This window comes from Maylandia zebra, linkage group LG15 (genome assembly GCF_041146795.1).
Source record: "Maylandia zebra isolate NMK-2024a linkage group LG15, Mzebra_GT3a, whole genome shotgun sequence".
Classification (NCBI taxonomy): Eukaryota; Metazoa; Chordata; class Actinopteri; order Cichliformes; family Cichlidae; genus Maylandia; species Maylandia zebra.
In genome coordinates this window covers 20679056-20702536 of record NC_135181.1, presented here as the reverse complement: position 1 = coordinate 20702536, position 23481 = coordinate 20679056, and the positions used below count along the sequence as shown (strand labels likewise).

General features: G+C 39.4%; 1 protein-coding gene across 5 annotated transcripts in view; it reads right to left on the bottom strand.

The window, feature by feature from the left end:
* Positions 1–23481, bottom strand: part of fam184ab (family with sequence similarity 184 member Ab) — a 229571-nt gene that overhangs the window by 81336 nt on the left and 124754 nt on the right. For all 5 annotated transcript variants that reach the window (XM_076874063.1, XM_076874062.1, XM_076874065.1 and 2 more), the window contains 4 exons: positions 20693–20878; positions 5695–5817; positions 4364–4525; positions 1795–1916 (listed from right to left, as the gene is read on the bottom strand). In XM_076874063.1, the coding sequence (XP_076730178.1) occupies positions 1795–1916; positions 4364–4525; positions 5695–5817; positions 20693–20878 (593 nt within the window). The remainder of the gene's footprint in view (positions 1–1794; positions 1917–4363; positions 4526–5694; positions 5818–20692; positions 20879–23481) is intronic.

Below are 23481 nucleotides of genomic sequence, written 5' to 3'. Positions count from 1 at the left end.
ACGAGCTCTCTGGATTACCAAATGAGCAGAAGAGGTTCGGTGGATCAGCAGACTAAAGCGCAGATGAGGCCGTGCTAGGTTGTCCTGGTTATACATAAGATCTTAGAAGCATGTTAGGCACTTGAAACTTTAGACCAGCTTCTGACAGATGCTTTATCCTCGTTGTTCTGGCCTTTAGTTTAAGACTATTCAGGGAAGTCTTAAACTAAAGGCCATGAGAAGTTCAGGGAAGCAAAATCAATCTATGATTCAGTGAGAACTGACCTGGTTCACACTAAAATATCAGCAATTAATGGGATTTCCTGACTACTTCCTTTTTCCAAAATATTCATATATATGTAAAAGTATATATCTGTACTCTAAAAAGCCTGAAAGTCAATATTAGGCATGCCTAAAGCCCGAACTCTTTTAGGCAAGTTTTTTGTTGTCATTTCTTTAAGCAGTCTTAAGGAATAGTTCTCCAGACGTCTTGTAGGACATTCAGAGTTTTTCTTTGGATGCTTGTTCTGTTCACTAATAATGAGGTACAGGCTCTGAGGAGGTAGTTCAAGGCTGATAGTGTTTTCTACCCAGATATGCTTTTTGTTTGGGATCATTTTCATGCTGATAGATGAAGCTGTTGCCAGTCAAATGCTTTCCAGGTTATATTGTGTGCTCGCTCAATCTAACTGTACTTTTCTGTGTTCATAATTCCATCAAATTGGACAAGCTCTCTAACGCAGTAGTACCAAACCATGACAGAGCCACCATGGCTTTACATGTTTACAGACACTCACTATTGTACTCTCCCCTGACCTTATCAGTAAGTACTGATGCAGATTTGAACCTAAAATGTTTCCAATTATTTTCAGTCCAGTTCTTGAGTAATCTGGCAAAACTCACCTTTCCTCCTTTTCCTCTTCGTGAGAGTCACCTTTGTACTTAAACCATTTCTTAGAAAGCTTCAGTGAACAGTAGTTCCTGTCTCAGGTCAGTGCTGGATTTTTTTTCTATTGCTTTAGGTGTTTTCAGATACTGTTCATATGCTGTTGAAAGCTTTTCAGGCCTGCCACTATTTCTTGTGCCCTTCCCTTGTAGTTATTTGTCACAAAGTACACAATACCCTTTGCGTAATAACTGTCGATGTGGAACTTATGAATGGAGGGAATTAATTATCGATTTAAGAAAGCGTGTGCATGAACTTTCAAGGCAAAACTCCACAAACAGAAACAGAGGTATAGATGAGATGTTACGATTACCGCAGCACTTTCACTTTGGCCTCAAAAGGAAGAATTCATCAGATGCTGTTGAATCCTGACAAAAACTCTAACAGAGTCATTTAGTAGCTGTGTGAAAAGTACATCAGTTCACACCTGAAAACAGTCAATTTTACTCTGAGAGGATTTTGAATAATCACTCTTCAAAGGTCTATGGACGTTAACAGAGACTTTAACACTGGGGGCTTTAACACTGGATTGAGCTGAAAAGCTGCAGAGCCCACCAAGACTAATGCTCTGTCACAGTCAACGGTGGAAGCAGCAGGACCCGTGTGTGTGTGTGTTTACGTGCATTTGTGTGTGTGTTTAATCTACTAACAGCAGGAAATGAAAATAAGTAAATAAAAAGACAGAAATTACCCATCTGTTCTCAATTTCATACTCTGTTAAAAGAAAAGATGAAGACGGAGGATGCTATTGTTGCTTTTCCATTTAAAATACATACACACATTCCTGTTTTTCTATCTTACTGAGGACATCTAATTGACATCTAATTTTTGGTCCCCACAAAGACATCTAAACCGGTACACACACACACCTGAGTGTTTCAGTCCATTTGAGCTCCAGCTCCAGAGCCATCTTGTCCATCTTATGTTTTTCTTCTTCTTTGGTGGTGATGAGTTTGGCTTCATGCTGACGTTTTTGGGTCTCCAGCTCTCCCTGAGAGAAGGACACATTGGCTTCAGTCCACCATTGCAGTCTAAATCATATGTTACACTTAAACTCTGTGGTGTGCACATCACTTAAGATTCTCAACAAGTTTTGACCTGCCTAGCTGAAGTTTTGGTCTGACGTGCATGCTGTCTAAATGCCAGTCATGCACACATTCACAGCACCTGCAAGCTAAAGAGCCAGCTAACAAGGGAAGCAACAAAAAGGAAAAGTTGCTGAAGGCAGAATAATTTCAGCAGTGGTGTGAGACTGAGCAGCCTACGCCTTTACTGAGTGCAGAGAGAGAGACCCGTGTATTCACCATTAGACACTTTCTGTTTTCAAAGACTATGATTTGCATCATTACTATTTTGTCTTTTCTGTCTTTAAGGAACTTTCTACACATATATTGCGCTCTCATGTTCAGGCCCGTTAAACAGCCTGTGCAAAATTCTGAAAAATGTTATAAAGTTACTTCTTTGCTTTTACATCAGCATACATTTGGTCTTATTGAATTTCTCTGCACTACCTGCTCGTTAAACAGGTTGTCGTGAGTTGACTGTGCTGTAACCTTTGTGTAGAACTGTGATGTTTGGTTTTTCTTAGCAAACTAAGGTTTATGGGGACCAACTGTGTCTGACAAGGCAGAACGGAATGTATGTTCTTAATTACAGGGTGTAAGTAAGCTACAAATTTTCAGGTGCCCCAGTGTGCACCTTAGTGAAAGCAAAGTTATGAAATTTATCTAAATTAACTTTAATCTCAATGATGGTGTCAGTGGTCAATCTGCATGCCCAAAAACAAGCTGAGTCAGATGTTTCCTGCACTGGATCCTCCATACTCTATGTAAAGGATAATGTGAGGTAATAGGCTAAATGAAAATATGATTTATGCTTTGTAGATGTTAATTTTGTGAACTGCTCTCCTTCTTCTCATTCATCTCTCAGGCTTTTCCACAACACAAGGAAGGCCAGTATGGGATGCCTTAAAAGTGACAATCAGTTATAGACAGCCTTTCACAAAGCATTGTGGGATATTAGGCCCAGTTTTCAATCAGGTTTTTCCTTTTTTAAGGAGAGAATCCAGCTTCGTAGGTGGATTTTTTGCAGGACAAAAAAATAAAGCTATGTAGTGTGACACTGCTAACAGACAGCACAACATGTTGGCTTCTGGCAATGTCAATCCTAACATCCTAACACAGCAGGGACACAGAAGCCATGCTAAAAATAGAAAAGGAGAAACTGCTACAACAAAATTTACGATTTTCTTTTTTTAAACCAGGACACTAATTTTTAAAAAGAGACATTGTTGCAGTGTTTCAAATATATTATTTTAGCACTTTGATGAGTACAAAGAAAAGAAAATGCTATCTGGTTACATAATGTTTAGGAGAAGGACAATCGTTATGGGTAAATAGCAGCACAGAAAAAAACAAAAAATGTTTATTTGATTTTAGAGTGAACTGTTGCTTCACAGATAAGTTAAGGTTCGAGGTTCATCCCAGGAAGTTGATTCTGTTCATCTGGACGTAGCGTTTCCATCCAAGTGACTTCTTCAGTCTCAGCTAACTGCAGGTTTCCCCAACCTTATAAACAGTACATTAGCATAATGACTGAAACTAGCACCACAGAATGAATATAATATACAAATTAACATACAAATTAATATACAAATTGTCATGACCATTGATCAACAGCTACTGATCAACAACCACTGACCAATGACCACTGATCAGTGGCGATGAATACCACTCACAGAGAGTTGGGGAATGGCTGCAATCACAGCATTTTAAGATGGTGAAAGATGTACCCTTAGGCCCCCTCCTCAAATCAGAGATGTTCTTTCCCTTTTCACATAAATTGCCTCTTTGACTCTCCGCTCAAACCAGCATTCCTCCCTGTCCAGGATGTGTGCATCCTCATCATTGAAAGAGTGTAGAGTGAAAGCCTGTAGGTGTAACTAGGTGCGAGTTAGCTCTTCTGTGTTGTGCCATCCGCTTTGCCAGAGGTTCTTTGGTTTCCCCGATGTATAAATCATGGAAATCTTAACAGCGTACACTACATTACTCTGTTTGTGCTGGGAGACCCGATCCTCAGGATGGGCCAATTAGTGGTGCAAGCGTGTTTGGGGGTTTGAAAGCCATAGAGATGCAGTGTTGAGAGAAAACGCGTCACAACTGTTCCGATACTCCTGACAAATAAGGGAACACTAAGGGTTTTCGCTTAGGCAGCAGTTGTTTATAAGGTTGGGGAAACCTGCAGTTGGTTGAGGCTGAAGAAGTCACTCGGATGAGTGATGAAATGTTTCTCCCACTGAAAACACTACGTCCAGATAAACAGAATCAAGCTTTTGGGATTTCCTCACCTGGATGTTTGACCATGCATCAAGATGTTTGAGGTTAAGTATGCTGTTGTAAAGTTCAGTGCCCAGGCTGACGTGTGCTTTGTTTGCCTGACCTGCAGTGCAGTCAGCAGGTTGCTGGTCTCTCTCAGTCGGGCCCGTGTAGCATCCAGCTCCTCCAGCAGCTTGTCCTGCGCCTCCTTCAGTGTGGAGATCTGCCCCTCAGCTGTTTTAATATCACTCTCCCCCTGCTGTACTTCTTGCTGCAGCCGAGACACCTGCAGGGAGGACAGACAGACAGAGTGAGGCAGAGAGAATAGACTCTGTCCACACCCGCCTCTCTGTTACACTTCAGGCTGTAGCTCAGTGTGGCACCAACCTTGAAACTACATCAGCATTTTAGGCTCAGCGAGGTGGAATTTCCATCAAAAATACATTCAATGACTGTTTCCATTTCAGATTTTTAAATGAGCCAAGCCCATATATTTTTTTTGCTAACATAGCAAAATAGTTTTGCAATGCATCACATATTAATTTCCCCAAATGTCTGAAGTAGTGGCTAAAAATGTTTGCATAAAGTACCCCAAAAAACAACAACAAATAGTGGCAGCAGATTTATACTGAGGAAACCTTGAAACTGAAAACCATTTACTGATTCAGTGTTTTAGTATGCAATCAATTTAATTCATTCATAATCATTTGAGCTAAACTCTCATCTTTATTCTTTCTTGTTCAGCTACTTTACTACACAAGTACTAAAGTCTTGTTGTTTTGCAGCAGAGCTGATCTGACCTGCTCAGGTGCAGTCAGGTTCAAAAAGAATTAAAACTGAAGCTTTGGGTTTAAAGTTTTATAAAAAGAAATCTCGAACCCAGTTACCTCCTCTCCTGGGCTCAGTTTGAGTTTACAAGCTCTATTTTTTCACACACTTAATTTTTCTGTGTCCTTTAAGAGCGACGGAAGCTGTGATTCTTAGAAGCGATCCTCAGCTCATTTTTCAGGGGCTAACATGACTGAAATGTGTTTTTATTTCAGCTTAAAAACAGCAAGCAGTTTTTAACACTCTGGGAACACATTTTTTGAAAAGCTCAAGATTCAGATGTAGGTTTCTTAAACTTTCTGTGGTGAGAAAACTGACCGGAAGTTAAAACAATTGTAATAGTATATGTGTGTATTTAAAAAAAAAATCTAAACTTTTACCAAAGTGTGCACATACTTAAAGAAACTCCATGTGCTCAAGGACATCGCTTCATCTGATCTCAAGAACGGGCACTAAACTGATTTAAAAGGTCAAGAATAAAATTTAAACCTTTCAGTTTTTCTTCTTTCCATTGAGATGCTTCTGATCTGTTTTCAAAGTGTTCCTTTAACCTTTTTGAGCAGCGTATTTACACAATATATTGTTTGCACACTTGAACAGAAGTTTTACAAAGTCAATGTGTCGTACCTCCTCAGTGGCTGCATTGAGTTTGGACGTCAGCTCCTCCCTCAGCTCATCCAGCTGCTGCCTGAGCAGCGTCTTCTGCTCCTCCAGTGACTGACGCTCCCTCTCAAACTGCTGCTCCAGCTCCTGTGGAGAACGATCAATAACACAACACTGTCAAAAACAACAGGGAAACTTAGAAAGCCAAAGTGAGCTCAAGACCTTGGATGAAAAGTTTTTGCGCCTGAAGATTCCTTGAACCCTTATCTGTTTCCCTCAGATAAGTGACTCACATAAAGGGGAAACAGTACGAGTCGTGCATGATTTAGTTGAAGGTCGAAGTTAAATTTAATCAGTATTCACGGTATTTAGCGTCTGTAAAGATTTTGAGTCATACAGGTAATGCAATATCTGAGAGACGAGTCAGGGCAGAAATGATTCATAATTCAGATGAAATCTTGTTAAAAACGGTCACGATCAAACAGCAAGTCATTTTTCCACTAACCTACTGAGTACCAATTAATCTAAAATATAGCAAAAGCTGCAAAACCGAAGGCCAACATGAACAACCTTGGGCTCAGTGAATAGGAGACACTTGAGAGGAATTTGAAATACAACAAAATCGGCATAACTGTGCCACCAGTCCATTATAAGAAATGAAAAACACCAGCAAATACTTACAATTTTACATCAGGCTAATAAAAAAACAGCTTTATAATGAGCCAGGAAACATTGATGTTACTGCACATGTTCTACATACTCCCACCTAAAACTCAAAAAGTTTCAAACTGCATTGAAGCGCAAAAAGTTACAGCAATTATTTCAGTCGTAATAGTCCTGAGTGGCCTCTTCAGTGAATGTACCAGGGTGGAAGAGGTTAGAGAAAACCTTTGCAAAGGTTTTTGTTAGAATTTCCTAACTGAAAGTCAGTTTTGCAAACCACATCTAAAACAATCTAAAAGCCAAGGCAGTCGCTCTTTCATTTAAGAGTTTCACCAAAACTGTGCTATTATACCAAAGTTTTATACCAAAGGTTTAGCAGACATAATCTTTAACATCAGACAAAGTGATGCTAATGGGAACATTACTGTGAGTTCATGTTTACTAAATGAATGTTAGCCGATGTAGAGATGCTGTAGACTTGACGTGTCATTGTTTGCCAGCAAGCTGATGTGGGAGGGAGAGAAAAAATGGAGCCTATACACAGATTATTAAAACAGTGCATACAGCGGTGTTGCACTACACCAGTACTGATAAAAAAATTTTAATACTTCATAACAAACATCAATGTTGTGTTTTAAATACATACATTTGTATTTTGAGTACAAAAAAAAGGTGTGGCTAAAGCACATATTAGATAAAGTTATGTTATGTTATAGATTTTTTTTTAAACTGATTTTTATTTTTTCTTGAGTATTTTGGAGTCTGTAGTACTTGTTATAATTTAGTTTTAGTTTTAGAGTTTAATTTGTTCCCTCAGTATTTCCTGTCTTATTCTCTTGTGTCAACCCACCTTTTATGTGTCTGCATTTCACCATTTAACAATTTTCCCTTCCTGCTTTATTTTGATAGTCTTTTGTCTCTAGTGTCTTGTGTTTAATTTTACTTCCCCTCCTGCCTCACTGCATTTGATTATCTTAACCTGTGTTTTTTTTTTAATCTACCTATCCATCCATCCATCCATCCATCCATACTATGTACTTTTTTTTAGACCTTTTCCATCAGCTGAAATAAAAACTTGCTTTTGTTTGATTTAACCTATCTCCACATATCTACGTTTGGATTCCCTTTGCCTGCAGTTCATGACATGACATAAAGTTACATTTCTAAGAAACTACATGTCTACAGTGGAGTTTATATAGCAACACTGTAGTTATGGATTTACTGCAGTGCTGTAAAAAGACAACTCTGAGGCATTAATAAGGTGACTACAATTCATCTACAGGTGTATCTGAACCAGATTTCAGGTCACTCCATCAAACATTTGTTGATACATTTTACTGGTGACTAAAGAAGGATCCAGATCCAGATCCAGAACTTGCCTCCCTCTCTCTCCTTTGTTTGACATTACATTCACTGCATTCATCTGTACAAATTTCTAAATATACTTCAAACATTTTCATTGTCCTTGGCAGTCAGAAGAGAAAGCGCTCTTGCAATTGTCACCACTATAAAGCTTATTATGTCTTCTGATGAATGGGGAATGGTTTCTGTTATACTGAGCGATGATTGCTACTTTCCAAGGACAATTAGAGCTCAGGGAAATTGCTATAATGTCAAATAAAATTTGCCACCGTTATTCATTACACAGGAGGATGGAGTTTGTAACGGCGTGCAAAAACACTCTGACAAGTGTGACAGAGTCCCATAAAAATGAATGGGACTTTAAAAAATGTATTTGAATGGAAGAAAGAGTGAAAAATCACAGTAATTCATGTGTAATGCTTCATGACTTCTTACATTCCACTCTCTGCTTAGAGCATGGAAAGTTTCTCTGTTGTCATTCTGACAAATGTTACAATTGTTAGCTCACCTTGCGTAGAAAGTGAATATTTAATGACACAAGAATGCATGTGTAAAAAAAAAAAACCCTCTGCAATGTGTAATATTTTACACCAACATAACCAGTTAAAACATCACACATTGCTCCACTACTGGCTTCCCACAGCACAAAGGCTCAAATTAGTCTGACAGATGCTGTGAATCCTGCAAAAAACTGAAAATATACCAAAAAGACTTCAAAACATAACCCTAAACTAGAGCTGCATCTTTCTATTTTCTGCCCGGAGCCTGCTTCTGCCCCAGACCCCTGCAGAGAAAAATGAGGGCAAAAATCAGGACACAGAATAACTCTGTAGCAGTATGAGAACTGTATTTATTTTATATGTAGTTTATTTATTTTTTATTATTATAGGACACAATATGCAACATGAACCAAGAGATGCATTTATAGCCAAAGCTAGTCTGCAAGCCCCGTTCCTTGCACAGTAAATACAAACAGTAACAAACAGTGACCAAACAGTTACACAATCATTTAGTGACAGTATACTGAGAAAATTATACTCACAATAATGGGGAATAAGTGAGCCTACATTCACTCAGTGCCAATTAATTATGGTCCCTCCTTTTTGTGCCATTAAAAGGAGACTTCACCAACTATTCAGCTGCAAACCATAAAACAAAAACATTAAACTGAATATGGCACAATGACTCATCAGCCATCACAGTAAGGTAAGTACGACAGTCTTTCTGGGAGTTCTTACAGATGGCTGAAGAGGCCACAGTCTGGGCATAAGATGTGGTACATTTGTGCTGTGCACCAGTGTTAGAAAGGGGAGCTGGTGTGGTTGCTAGAAAGCATCTCATTATCACAGGGCATATGCAGGTTTCTACAATTTATGGGACTCTGGGGGCACACAATCGGTGAGAGCCTGCACTGCAGGGCCGACTGAGTCGACAAGCCGGCCTGGTCGAAATAAGGAAAGGGACATCTCGCCTTCCATCAAAGGCTGAAAACTTCCTGTATTTGCAGAAACAGCCGCCAATACAGAAGGATATACAGGAGGAGGTAAAATTGTATTTGACCAGATGCGTTCTGACCGTGTTTGTGATCCAGCCTCAGTTTGCTGAATTTACAAGAAACCTAAGAATTGGGGGGGCACTTTAGCTCTAACTTTTAAAAATCCTTGGGGATTCTCACTATACTCAAGTAAGTATTAAGAAAAAACATTGAAATATTTCAATACTTCAAAGAAAACAAAAACTATCTTCTAGATAAAAAAAACATTTGTTTTAAAGTCCAACTTTTTTACTATTATTTAACCTTAAAAATCAGAGAATATTGTGTGAATTGCAGACTGTTTGGTGCTGAAACAGACAAAGTCAAATGGTGCAAAAAAAATAACAAAGAAATAAGAAATAATAAGAGAGAAGGAAATAATAAAGACATATCTATAGGCTCCATAGACTGTATATAAAAGATGGACAGAGCTTCCAGCTCTCATAAAAGAAGCAAAGACCTGCAACTTCTTTAAATGTAAAAAGAAGCCAGACTATGCATGGAAAAATGAACTTACTTTTCACCACATTTAATATCTCAGTAAACAGTTTATTGATATGTTTTTGGTCTCTAATTAATGACCAAGTCTTATTTTATAATAATAATAATGTATCTTTTATTGATCCCATTTAACCCATTCACTCAGTGAAGCAGTGGGCAGCCACCAATCTAGCGCCCGGGGAGCAGTGTGTTATACAACATGATGCTCATTGTGTTTTACACTGTGGCTTCCACCTTATTTAAATTAAGATGGACAAAATTCTCAACTCAAGATGTTAAAACAGAACAGAACTAACTAAAGGGGTGATGTCACAGTGACTGTCCATCTTGTATAGAAAGTCAGTGATTATGACACAGAAGGATTAATGTCATGCCAGGTAGCTTCATTTAGAGCGTGAGACAAAGGCAGAATAGATCCATTTAAATTCAAAATGCAGCCTCCTCACAGACAACTGTCATTATAATTTAAAGTGATGAAAGAATGAAGATGACGAAAGAAAAAATGATTAACTAGAAGTGATGAAACTTGGATCAGACAAAAGAATTAGGTGATGAAGATTCATTTCTTCTCATCTGTCTGCTCTGTCATTTTTGGAGAAAAGATGTAAAATTGTGAGTGAGTGAGACGGGAATGAATGCTGCTGGTCGCCCTCCTCCTCATCCTCCTCCTCCCCATCACTCTTTAAATCTGAACAATTCTGCACACAGTGCTGACAGCATAATCATGAACAGGACTGAACAATGGCAAATTACTGTGCAGTTGAGAACGCAGTGGGAGGGAATAGGAAGCCGTGAAAATCCCACAGAGCCACGGAGGAGAAAGTCTTCGTATGGAATGCATATCTATAACTACAGAAATAATAAGTCTTCTCTTAGCGCTGCTTTCCCATCTGATCAGGTCTACAGTGGAATATCATTTAAAACATCCTCATTATGCAACTTTGATGCAAGAGAATACTTGATCACTTGCTTTCACATGGCTGTGTGACTGGAATGAAGGACTCTTGAGATTAGGCATCATCACAAGGCTATTTCGGGCTGGTGGAACTGCATGCCACGGCTGCAGTTAAATCAGTGGTAGGCTGCGATTTGGAACAGCAAACCATAGGCTCATTAAATTGGTCCCAAGCCCAGTTTGTAATCCTAGGAGACAATTTCACTGTTTCATATCAGATACAAAGCTATTCTGTTGGTGCAGTATTCTTCGATACTAGGCACAAAAAAGGATGCCACCGATGATCATCTCCTGAAATTATCCAATATCAACTTGTATTTATTTATGCTTCAGCAACTGTTTTCATTGCACCTTTTACAACAATGACCATGTATACCTCTATGCTGCACTCTAGCTTATATTTGTGGGTCACTTCATTAGGTGTCCCCGTTCAGCTGCTCGTAAATGCAAATATCTAATCAGCCAATCAAATGTCAGCAACTCAGTGACTTTAGACATGTATGCATGGTCGAAGTAACCTGCTGAAGTTCAAACTGAGGATCAGAATCATGAAGAATGGTGATTCAAGTATGATTGTTGTCCAGCTGGACTGGTCAGAGTATTTCAGAAGCATTGGGAATTTTCCCAAAGAGTTTACAGCGTGATCAGAAAAAGAGGAAAAATCCAGTGAGCGGTAGTTCTCTGGGAGAAAATGTCTTGTTGATGCCACAGATCGGAAGAGGAAGTGGATCTGATAGGATGTCAAAATCAACCCAAATAACCACTTTTTACAAGTGAGGAATGCAGAAGAATGAACAAGACAAACAACAGCAGCAGAAGACCCCACAAGGTGCCACTGCTGTCAGATAGAAACAGGAAACTGAGGTCACATTTAACATGGGCTCATCAAAACTGGACAACAGAAACCTTCTGGTGAGCCTTGATGTCTTAATTGTGTCATTTGTACTTTGGCATGAACAGCATGAAAGCATGGATCCACCCTGCCTTGTGCCAGTGGTTCAGGCTGGTGCTCGAACTCTATTAGTGGGTGGGATATTATCTTGAGACACTTTGGGCTCCTTAGTATCAGAGGAGCACTGTTTAAACAGCCAACCCAAGTACTGCTGCTAACCACGTACACCCCTTATGACCACAGTGTACGCATCTTATGATGGCCACTTCAAGCAGGATAACACACCATGTCACAAAGTTTAGGTCATCTCAAACTGGATTTTTGAATGTGACAATGAATTCACTGGATTTAAATGACCTCCAAACATAGAAATTTAACAGAGCTCCTTTTGGTAGAAGACAAGACATCGTCCGTGTGCGGCTGACAAATCTGCAGGAAGTGTGTGATGCTGCCACGTCAATATGGACCAAAGGATCTGAGGAATGTTTCCAGCACCTTGTTGATTCTGTGCCCTGAAGAATTAAGAAAGTTCTGGGGAAAGTTCTTTTTTGCATTTATTTTTTGGCCTTTTTTCTACACATTTTTGGATTCTGTTGGTTTCTCACATTTTCTTGACTTTCTGTTTGATCTCTCTAGGTCTTGCCTCTTGGGTCCTAAACTACTGCTCTACATTCCTTATATCCAACTGTGACATCTGAATCAGGAGTTTTCTTTAAAGCACATTTACTAATGAACTTTGCAGCATTCATTTCAGACGAGAGGGAAATAAGAAACTCAGTGCTTTCCAAAAAGAAACTCATGTTCTTCTTAAGAGTTAAAAAAAAAAAGGTAATGGGGTAAAAATATATACCATAGAATATGCAGCAGACAAGCAGTGGGTAAAAGCGTCATCTAAGAACTGTGCATGTATGTGCTTAAGCTCTGTTAGGGAGGCCACACGCTGTTCTAAGTAAGTAGCAGTAAAATATTGATGCTAGAAGTTTTAGAAACTCTCATATATGCACAGACACACACACACACACACACACACACACTGTACTGGTTACCACAGCCATATCCTTGAGCCAATGCTCACATCTGTCTCCTTCAACATCAAATCATTTTGCCCTAAATTTGATCACTTTACTTACTTTATACCCTCCACTTGGAGTTTTATGCGCGGTAAATGTCATCCGTGTCCTGGTAAGACTGTGAATTTAAATATATTGGTCTTGCGCTCTTTTCAATGTCAAACTTTCAAAGCTTCTAACAAGCCTTATTTCCTCATTTATTTGAAAGACGACCCCCCTAACAATTAACGTTGTCCTTTAAAGAAGCAAAAGCTTAAAAAGTTCCTTTTTTTACTATGTAGCTTGATGTTTTCTAACATGTGCATGCAATGTGTTAATCTAATTAATGTCTTATTGTTTCTGTAGCAGACACACTACAACAACTCGAGGAGCACTAGTTTAAGCATCTCCCTGAAATAGCACCTAACGCTTAAGACGCTCTTTGTCACCTGTGTGACTCATCAGGCAGCATGAACTGTCTGCACATGTGGCTGTCATCAGCTGCCACTTCTTATTATACTTTGTTTTCATTGAGAACCTATTTTAAATGCCTGTTCTGGATCTGGTTGCTTTGTGACATAATAAAACTGACAAAACCTTCATCGGGTTATTCACATTCCTACCAGCTCAGATTAGGAGAGCCCAGAGGTGTTCCAGATTACATTTATAGGTGATAAATATAAATGCGCACCCACATCAGTAGGTTGCATTTCCTCCTTTGATTTTTGCCAGCTTCTTAGTCACAGTTATAGCATCATTTGATGTATTTTAGTCTATAGACAACAAAAGAAAATGCAACTGATGTCATATGTCGTGCCTGTGCTAGTTGGTGTACTACTTTGAATATGAGTAACAACATGTGCGCAGTAGTATCACCCTGTGATACATTTTTCTCTTGTTAGAGGACTTGCTTTTTGTTTGCATGCTGGTTTGTGTTTTAGCAATGACTGTCTTTCACATTGACACTGAAGTTAAAAAGACTCGAAGCCCTACCATTACCAGGTACACTCAGGCAGAGGTGGAAAGTAACTCAGTACAGTAATCAAGTACTATACTTGACAACACTTGACTTGCTAGTACTCAACTTTCTAATTTAAACGGTTCTTCTGCTTCACCTCAACATTTCAATTTTTGTACATTCATAAGAAAATACATTTATCTCTATTCATCTGTTTAGATTTTACAGTCTATTCCATGTGACTGATGGTTCCCAAACTTAGATTTTAACATTCTATTATTCTATTATTAACTTGTAACACCTATGTAATTTGCACAAATCCTTTTAGTAGACTGTTTAAGTATTAATAAGCAATAACACAAAGCTTAGGGCAAAGTTGGTAGAAGAGCACAGAACAATGTGGTTACAGTGATTCTTCTCTGAGAGCATGCAGGATATAACATCACTGCTCATCTCTGCCTTTATTATTACAACAGTGCAAGTCAGAAATGAAGCCGAATCAGCTGCTTGGCTGCATCACTCGGGGTCTGGGTACCTCTCACTGCTAACTCTGTGTGACCATTATATACCGTTTTACAGGTCCGCACAGAGCTTTGATGTTATTCTTGCAGTCGCGGGTTGTTGTTTCTTGCATGAGCGCAGCGCTCTCTTTACTTTCTTGTCACTTTTACATGTTTGCCAGTGTTTCACGTTTGCTTCTTTGTACGTCTGCAAATGTGACTTTCTACTTCGCTCTTTTTAGCAAGAAGATGTAATCATCGCTCCTCAGCAGTCATAAATCACTCTAATACTTTTGCCTCATCTTCCACATGAACTGTCATGAAAAGCCGCTGTTGTGCAACGCATATAAAAAAATATGCTGGAACATTTTTCCTACCCCCCCGAATCACGCAGAAAATCGAGGAACTTATGTAGCTTATTGTTTGATTAATAACTATGATGTAATTACTGAATTACTCCATTACAGAGCCAGAATATCAATGATGTGGCTCATCCGGTTCGCAATCCATCACAATTCACAGGTTCTTGTCAGTAAAATGACAACTGTGACCTTGAGCACACTTTGGGTGAAGACCCGTTAGTTGATCACTGTCTGCAAGTCTCTGACCAATACCCAACACTGACTACAGTATATCCATCACTTTCTGCAGATTAAATACTGTAATCTTAGTTTACTTGCCTTTATATGAGGAGTAATTTCAGGTGTAATGATCCCGTCAGTGCTGTCATCCGATAGGGAAAAATGTGAAGATTTTCAGCACTATGAAAAGTGAAAACCATCAGGTTGTGAGAGCCTAACTCACCAATCTCAATATCCAAAAGAAACTTTAATCAAACCTTCATCAGTCCCGGATTGCTAAACTGATTCGTGCGTACTACACAATACGAAACATTTCAGTAAACAATGCATGAACAGTCACAGACTTTAGTAAGCACAAACTTCAAAATTAGGGAAAAAACTCCAAACATCACAGCCCACTGCTCTGTCTATCATCATCTTTCTAACAGATTTTCAATTTCAAACGTTCTTCAGCCTCTCTGAGAGAATCACATCTGCTCTTCCTCTTACACACAGGAAAAACTGCGCTCTTTGTATTCACGAGACTGACAGTCTTGTGACAACAATAAACTGAAAATGTTAGTCGGATCTTTTTCCACCGCCTGAGAGGAAGCGTTTCAAAGAGGGGCATCACCTGAAATTCAATATGAAATTAACTGAATACCGAAGCCAGTATTCAGCATTTCTTTACATTTTTGGCATCAGCAGAAAAAAGCTATTGAAACAGTATTTAGACCTTTGTGAAAAACATGTTACAAAGTGTCTAGGAAAACACAGCATGTATCTTCTTTATAGCTCTTGCGGCAGTGAATAAAGGAGAGTTTTTGTACAGATTGCAGAAACAGGCTTGTGATAAGTTACTTGTTAGTAATCCACACACACAACTTACATAAGATCATTTGTGGAGAGGTAAATGAGTATGGCTCACAGTACAGGACTATATTAATAATTGGGAATAGGAAAAACTTTCATTTTCAACCTAGATTGTTAATAATCAACATAAATCCCCCCCCCCCCCACCACCACCACCACCACCACCACCACCACCACACACACACACACACACACACACACACACACAACTGCAACCTACTGTAACTGTAGCCAGTGGTATAGAAAAACATATGCAACATAATGCGGGCTGTCTGTCATTCCACTCGTTCGCTAATGAATACAACATGAGCAGACTGAATTATCTGACAGGACCACATCCTTTGGCAGGCCGCAGATCCTTAGTGCAAAGAACCCGAGCGAGCCGACAGCTTGTATTTTGACTGAGTCGTTCCTGATTATCTGTCTGCTCATCGTTTTATAATATCAACTCTAACTACACGGTTATTTGCAGTAGGTGCCTCCCGGGTTATGATAAAGTTTTGTAACAACATGTCACCACTTATAACTGTGACTTAGAGGTAGAGCAAATTTCAAACAGGGAGGACGTTCGTCAAACAATCCAGGTGAGCAGCAAAAAGGAAACAAAAAAATACACAAGAACAATGGAAACAAGAGAAATACTACAAAGTATAAAGTAGAAATAAAACACTGACTTGAGGGAGTCTGTTGCTGCCTGGGTTAATAATAGCTAAAGTCCAAACGGGACACCGAATCTGATCCAATTCATCAGATTTCTATCATCAGTTTTGTGATCTAGTGTACATTTTTATCCCTGTCAGGTTACCGCTGACAGGGATAAGCGGAAGAGAGCGGATGGATGGATGGAGGTTACCGCTGAATAATTAGATTTCAAAATGAAATATAAAAACTTGACGACAGAAAGTATATCATACATAAGTATGATATATTTTATGTCAAACTTTTATTCTGTACATGATGACAACAGGGTGACACAAGCTGATTATTAATGACTGTTCTCTTTCCTCCTTATTTAAAAAATCAGCATTGACTTGTGTTCATATTCCTCAGTCATTTGAGTTGCCATGGTGAATTGTGATATCACTGTTTTATGTGTTATAAACTACATAAAACTACACGTACTTCAGCTAGTTTGAAAGTAAATTTAATCTCAAAGTTTAGCTCTCCAGACAGCAAATTTTCCATCACATACTCTATATAACCTACAATATGTCTGTGAAGGTTCTCAGTCATCCAGGTCATCGTAGTCAAAGGAGCTTGCAAAGGGAGGAGGGAGGACAGACGCAACAACATTGTCATCCCCTATGTAGCCGGCGTATCAGAGAAACTCAGGAGAGTTTTCTCCAAGCATGACATCCCAGTGTATTTCAGACCCAGCAACACGCTCAGACAGAAACTGGTTCACCCGAAAGACAAAACGCCAAAACACAAACTTAACAATGTGGTGTATGCTGTACAGTGCAGCGAGGAATGCTCAGACCTCTACATTGGAGAGACCAAACAGCCACTTCACAAGCGCATGGCACAAAACAGAAGAGCCACCTCCACAGGACAAGACTCAGCAGTCCATCTGCATCTTAAGGATAAAGGACACTCTTTCGAGGATGCCAATGTTCACATTTTGGACAGAGAGGACAGATGGTTTGAAAGAGGAGTGAAAGAAGCCATCTATGTCCACTGTGAGCGACCATCTTTGAACAGAGGCGGGGGTTTACGACACCAACTCTCTGCCATCTATAATCCAGTTTTGAGATCCCTTCCCAGACGCCTTAACGCCCACTCACATCCTGGGCCATCTGACCTCAGGAATTCGCATGATAAGGTGGGGCCAGGTTTCACAATGAACACACCCGAAACTCTGGCTGATTGGGACCCACACCCAGTTTCACACCTTGGCTCAGGCGATTAGAGGATCATCAGGGGGTCCTTTTGTCCCTCTGTGGGGGGAAACTCCCACTAGGTTTATATCTGGGACTCTCCACCATTTGACCTTAGAACTGAAGAAGCTTCTCGGATGAGAGGTGAAACGTCTTCAAGCAACTTAAAGAAGTCCAGACGCTTTATTTGCAAGCTCCTTTGATAACCTACAATACTCTACCTGCTGTGTAGCAAATGGTAGAGAGGAAATTACTGATAAACACAGAGGGTCATTTAGGAGCGAGAGAAAAATATTTCCTTCTGCAGTTAGCAGACCACAAACAAGAGAGTGAATATTGGACAACAGTCTAAATAAATAATGAAGTTACTCTGTAAGATGTCAGATCGTATCAGACTGCTGCAGTCAAAGGTTAGAGAAGCGTGTCTACTACAAGATCAATGGATCAGTCCCGGGTCATCTCTCTCGTCAACACCACTGCTCCGCTGATGCTGTTTCAGCCTACAGCTATGTGCAAGTGAAACTTTCCTTAAAAAATACATGCTAAATCAAGTTGGTCAAGTTAGTTTGTTAAAAATTATTTCCTGAAGACTAATCCATCCATCCATCCAATCCAATCCAACTTTATTTATATAGCACTTTTAAAAACAACAAAGTTGACCAAAGTGCTTTCCAATAATAAAACAGAGATAGCAGTTAAAAACCATACTTTAAGCATACAATGAAATCAATAAACAAAATAAATATATAATTGAAAAAGATAAAAATAAATCAGTGTATATATTAAATATCACAACATGAGTAGAATAAACAATAAGATATACAATGAATAAGATTAACAAGGTGGAAAGATTAAGAATGATCAACAGCTGACTACAAACTGACTCTGATAATACTCCTAGAAAGCCTTTGAAAAAAAGTGTGTCTTTAAAAGTGATTTAAACATTTCAAGTGTTGGGGCCAGCCTGATATGGAGGGGCAGTTTGTTCCATAGTTTGGGGGCCACAACAGCGAAAGCTCGGTCCCCTCGGTGTTTCAGTCTCGACATGGGGACAGCAAGGAGTGACTGGTCAGATGATCTCTCAGATCATCTGACCAGTCTGACCAGTCAGACCAGTGTCCTTTAACCATGCAGATTAAAGGACACCAGCATCTTACTTACCAAACATTTTTGTATTAGATGAGGTCAGTACCTGAAGCCAACGAGTTGCTTGTCATCTTGAGCAGTTCACCATCTCCTTTCACTTTATTTCTGATTGAATGCAACATTTGACAACTCTAGCTTTTCAACATGTGCAGTTCTAGGGAATTCAACAGTAATGGCAAAGTTTGTAATAAAGCTGCCCAAGCCTTTACTGGACGAAGAGTGGCCCTTTTACCATACATTTTATACAGTTGTCCTAGGTGTGCGTGCCACCAAGATGTCTGATGGCCTAGCCCCCCCCAAAAAATCACCACAGAAGGTTTTGGTTAAACGTATTTAACCTCCCAGTGACTAGTATGCAGCTGATTAGCTCAAAACCGTGCAACAAGTTCACACTAGTTAGCAAGCTAATATTAGTGGGCTGAGATCACAGACACTATAAAAGATGAACACAGCTTTTGGGCCTGAAATTTAAGTTAATGCAAAAGCACCTTAACCGTGATTCTTTTTATTGGTCAGCCAGGAACCACTGCACTAGAAAAACTGGGGAAATGGCCCTCAGCTCACTCTCCCTGTGACCTCACTAAACATTTCCTGATATGTTTATGGGCCCAATCACTAGTTTCTAATCATCGCAAACAGCAACTCGGGCCCACTACCTTCCATTATTAACCCAATTACCTGTACTGCTGTCACTGTCAGCAGGCACCAGTAGACACTGTCACTATGATTTCCCATCACAGTAATGGCGACTGTGCTGGATGGTGGAGCACACAAATCGGCGATAGCAAGGCACCACGCGATGACCATGTTTTGACATATTTTTAGCTGCACATTGTCTTGTGACTAAAATATTACCAAAGCTCAAAAGTGCATAAAGTTAAAAAAAAAATCTAATGCATCAGAACAAATAAAAATACTTATGCACCAAAAGTTAATTTACTGTCACATCTGGTGTCCATCAGAAATTCTTCGAAAAACAGAATGTTTACGGCTTGAGAATAGCTCCGGGCCTGATGATGCAGGATCAATTAGCATACAGCTGTTCACATTCCTTCGGCTTCGAGCAATAATCGCTGATTACTCAAGATGCGGCAATCACAAAATAAACCCCTGTTGATTTTCATTCATTGTGCCCTGTGAACCCACCATCTGATCCATCCATGTTTTAAAGCTGCAGTATACAAAAGTGTTTTTAGAAAGTGACATGACATAAAAACACTCAAACACACTGGGCTTTAACACTCAAAAAATGCATAAACATGCTTATTTGTTCGTGATATTGTCCCAGCTACAGTCAGCAGATTAGACAGGCGACCCACACAAACAACAACAACACTAAGGCCGGCTAACAGCAGCACTTCTCAACAGAAAGGTTCTGTACATCCTCAACAACTCACCTCAGTATTGGAGAGAAATAAGCTTCACTGACTCCAGAGGCTCCACATGGACACCCAGCTGACATAAACAGCAGACTGACAGAGTTGTTTGTACCTACAGCCGCCATAATTAGGATTACGCACTTAAATTTCAGAGGAGTAAAAAAACAGAAATGGACGGCAATCAGCAAGCTACTGACATCTACAGCAGTGGTGAGATTTCACAAACTGTACCTTTAACTCTATGTTTTTTGGCTTGTTTTAACAGACAAAGGAAGAAAACTTGAGATGCACTGGTTTAGCCCATTCAACCCACTATTTTCTTTAAACTACTGCACCGAGGCTAGTGTGAAATTTGCTCAAGTCCCTCCTCACAGGCTACATTTTAGTAAAGCCTGAAAACAGAGGCCAGAGGCACTGCAGAATTCTAGTTTCCTCTCCAACTACTTCGGTTTCAACCTGCTGGATTATCTATTTTTTTTTAAATAACTACACCAGCTTTAAATGTAGTCGTTTCTTCTTTGTAGTTGGGACCTTTGTTATGATTGCATGTGTCAGATGCTTCACTTCATAATAAGGCTCTGGTCTGGAAGAACCTTCGTCATATCAGAGGTGTACACTGGAACATTTACAATAAAGGGCCCAGGCCAGCCCTGTATGTCTTTCTGTCCTTGAAAACAATGAAAACATGTCCCTGTGTGTGTGTGTGTGTGTGTGTGTGTGTGTGTGTGTGTGTGTGTGTGTGTGTGTGTGTGTGTGTGTGTGTGTGTACTCACAGCCAGGAGGCGGTTCTTGTCCTTCTCGGCGTTGTTGAGAGCGGTCTCCAGGGTCACCCTGTTCTTCTTGGCGACTTCCTCCAGAGCTCGAGCTTGGCTCTCCTTCATTTGGCTGGTCTCCTCTTCGTATCGAGCTCGCAGACTGTTCACGTCCTTCTCGTGGGACACTTTCTCATCACGGAGGGTCTAAAAAACACCGAAAACGCACGTGCGAACTTAAATTATGCTCAAAGGTGAGCTCTGCGATAGACGATAGACAGACACAGAGCTCGGGCTGACATTCACAACATATGCTGCATTATTCATTTTTTTTTTATGCTGCATTATTCAGCCATATTGCCACCGTTTGCTTGGGGATAATCCTCCAGGCTGCCTCTATACAGTGCTACTCTTTCTCGCCACGTCACTCTCATGTGTTATTCTTTGAACAGTAAAAGTTGATAAAGCCTGGGCACAGCCTATCTGGGATTACTGATAATGGGGTTATTGATTAGGACACAATGAAGCCCATTATCAGTCTCAAAAGTAAAGATACAATCGTTTGGATTCTAGATGTCCAACGGTCTTTATCACACTGGTGTTCAGGTATTGTGTTTTTTAAGTATGCTAAAGCAGTCTAGCTGATAACAGGAGAACTTCTTTTTACTCATTATTTAAACAGTAGGTCTTTGAGTTCATGCAGAAAGAAACAAACAGACTTTGGGATGTTTTGTAGTGAAGTCCCAAGTGAAATGAACAGCTGCTGATTGAAGACTCTGACCAACACATTTTAAACATTGTAAAACGATCTTTAATATAGGCAGGCATGTAATATTATGTTTGACAAAAATGTAACTAAATTAGGTGCACAAACTATATTTGACTCTGCAGTGGGAGATCGCAAGATGATGACAACAGCGTATAATACGGTGACCTTTGGGATAAAATAAGAAGCAGCAATACGGAGACCAAACAGTTCAGGATATGTTGACCTGATTGTGTGGCTGTTTTCACTTTTTTTTTTTCTTTTCTTGTTTTCTTGGACAAGTCCAAATATCAACTTTGGTGTCCATACAGGAAACAGTTTTGATGATCTATAGTATCACTTTACATATGAATTATTTGTTTAAGGCAAACACATCAGCAGTGTTAGTTTTAGTCATAATGCATTTTGGCTTACTACAAAACCTCCTAGTGGTAAAATGTCAATGTACCAGTGTTGTACACTCATTCAAACAATCAACTATGGTTAGAAGTGCTTCACAAGTACCTGGATGATGTACAGTCAAACAAGTAAGTAAAACTCTTGCCCTTCTTGCCTGCAGGAAAGAGAGGGACCTGAGAAATTTTCAACCAAGTTACAAGAGCTAGCAAGACAATCACAATTCTCAGTGTCATCTATGTACATTAAGTGCACAACTTAGATCATTTAATTTGAGACAACACTGTGTCAAAGTTTACAAACTGCACTTGCAACTGAACTAATGAGTACTGTAAAAAATGCTCATCTGTATAGATAAATCCAATAGTAATTTTAAATTTAAGAAAAAAGTGAAAATTTGTTCAAAACGAACTTCTAATGCGACCCACTGATGAGTTACAGACGTGACAGATGTTTAAGAGGAGGAAAAACATTAAAAAGCCTGAAATTCCAAGTTAAAATGCTAAGTTAATGAGTATAAACACAAAAAAAATATGTAATGAGCATCATTTAAAGAATGAATATAAGTTATCAGCAGTGATTTATGTGTGGATGAAATGAGAGGAGAAGCTGTAGAATAGCAGAGCAAGGAGGCAGAAAATGCAGTGAAGAACAGATGTAGAAAAGATGTTGTTTAGAGAGACACAAGGAGAACGAATGAAGTCCTGCAGAGTTAGGTTGTTGTCAGGCTCTATAAACTGTGTAACTCAGAGATGAGCAGACAGGCAAGAACAAATGCCCTCTGTACCCAGCAACAGTGCACTGGGTTTGTCATTGGGAAGCTATTATAGTATGAATCAAGGCTACAGTCAAAAAATAGTGATTTTCAGGGGAAACAGACAAAACAGACAAAAAAAAAATTAATATGCAAGCGCTAAAGTTTGGTTTTAATCAGGAGAGCAGCTGTTTCCTCGTTGCATGGCTTTAACAAAACTTTAATTGGCTAAACTTCGCCAAAAAAAAGTCACAAGGGAACTGTAATACACATGAGCTGAGCTGACTCACACAGTGAGCGATCTGAGGGAACATATCCTATTAAAGACTATACCAAGATTATCTGACTACTAATGAGATTAGAGTTAAAATCAGCAGCTCTGTTTCCAGCTTTAAATTTCTGTTCGTTGTGTGTCTCGGATTAAAAAACTGTAGCTAAAGGTGTAGATAAAGTTAACATGTGGGCTCTGGTTGTGGAGCTGGGTAGGTTCCTGGTTTCTTTGCGCACTAACAAGAGATTGGCACCACACCAATCATCTGGTGGCAGTAGCACATCAGGGCGTACTACAGGCAGACATAAAAGGGATGGCAGGAAGAAAACTTGAAAGTAACTGATAAAAATAATTTTTAAAATAAGGTTATATATATTTTTAAATTTAAATTTGCTCAGTCTCAGGAGTCCACACACTGAATTTCAGGTAGGCCATTAAAGGCTCTGACAGCATTTTTACTGATGACAAGCGTATGCGTTATTTGATGGTTATTTTATTAAAATAAATAAATAAAGAGGCTAAGTGGCTGGTAATAGAAGCGAGGGATTAGCTGAGTGAACAATTAATCTTTGGCACCACAAATATATGTTTGTTAAACTAATTGTAAATGTCATCAGTGTCAC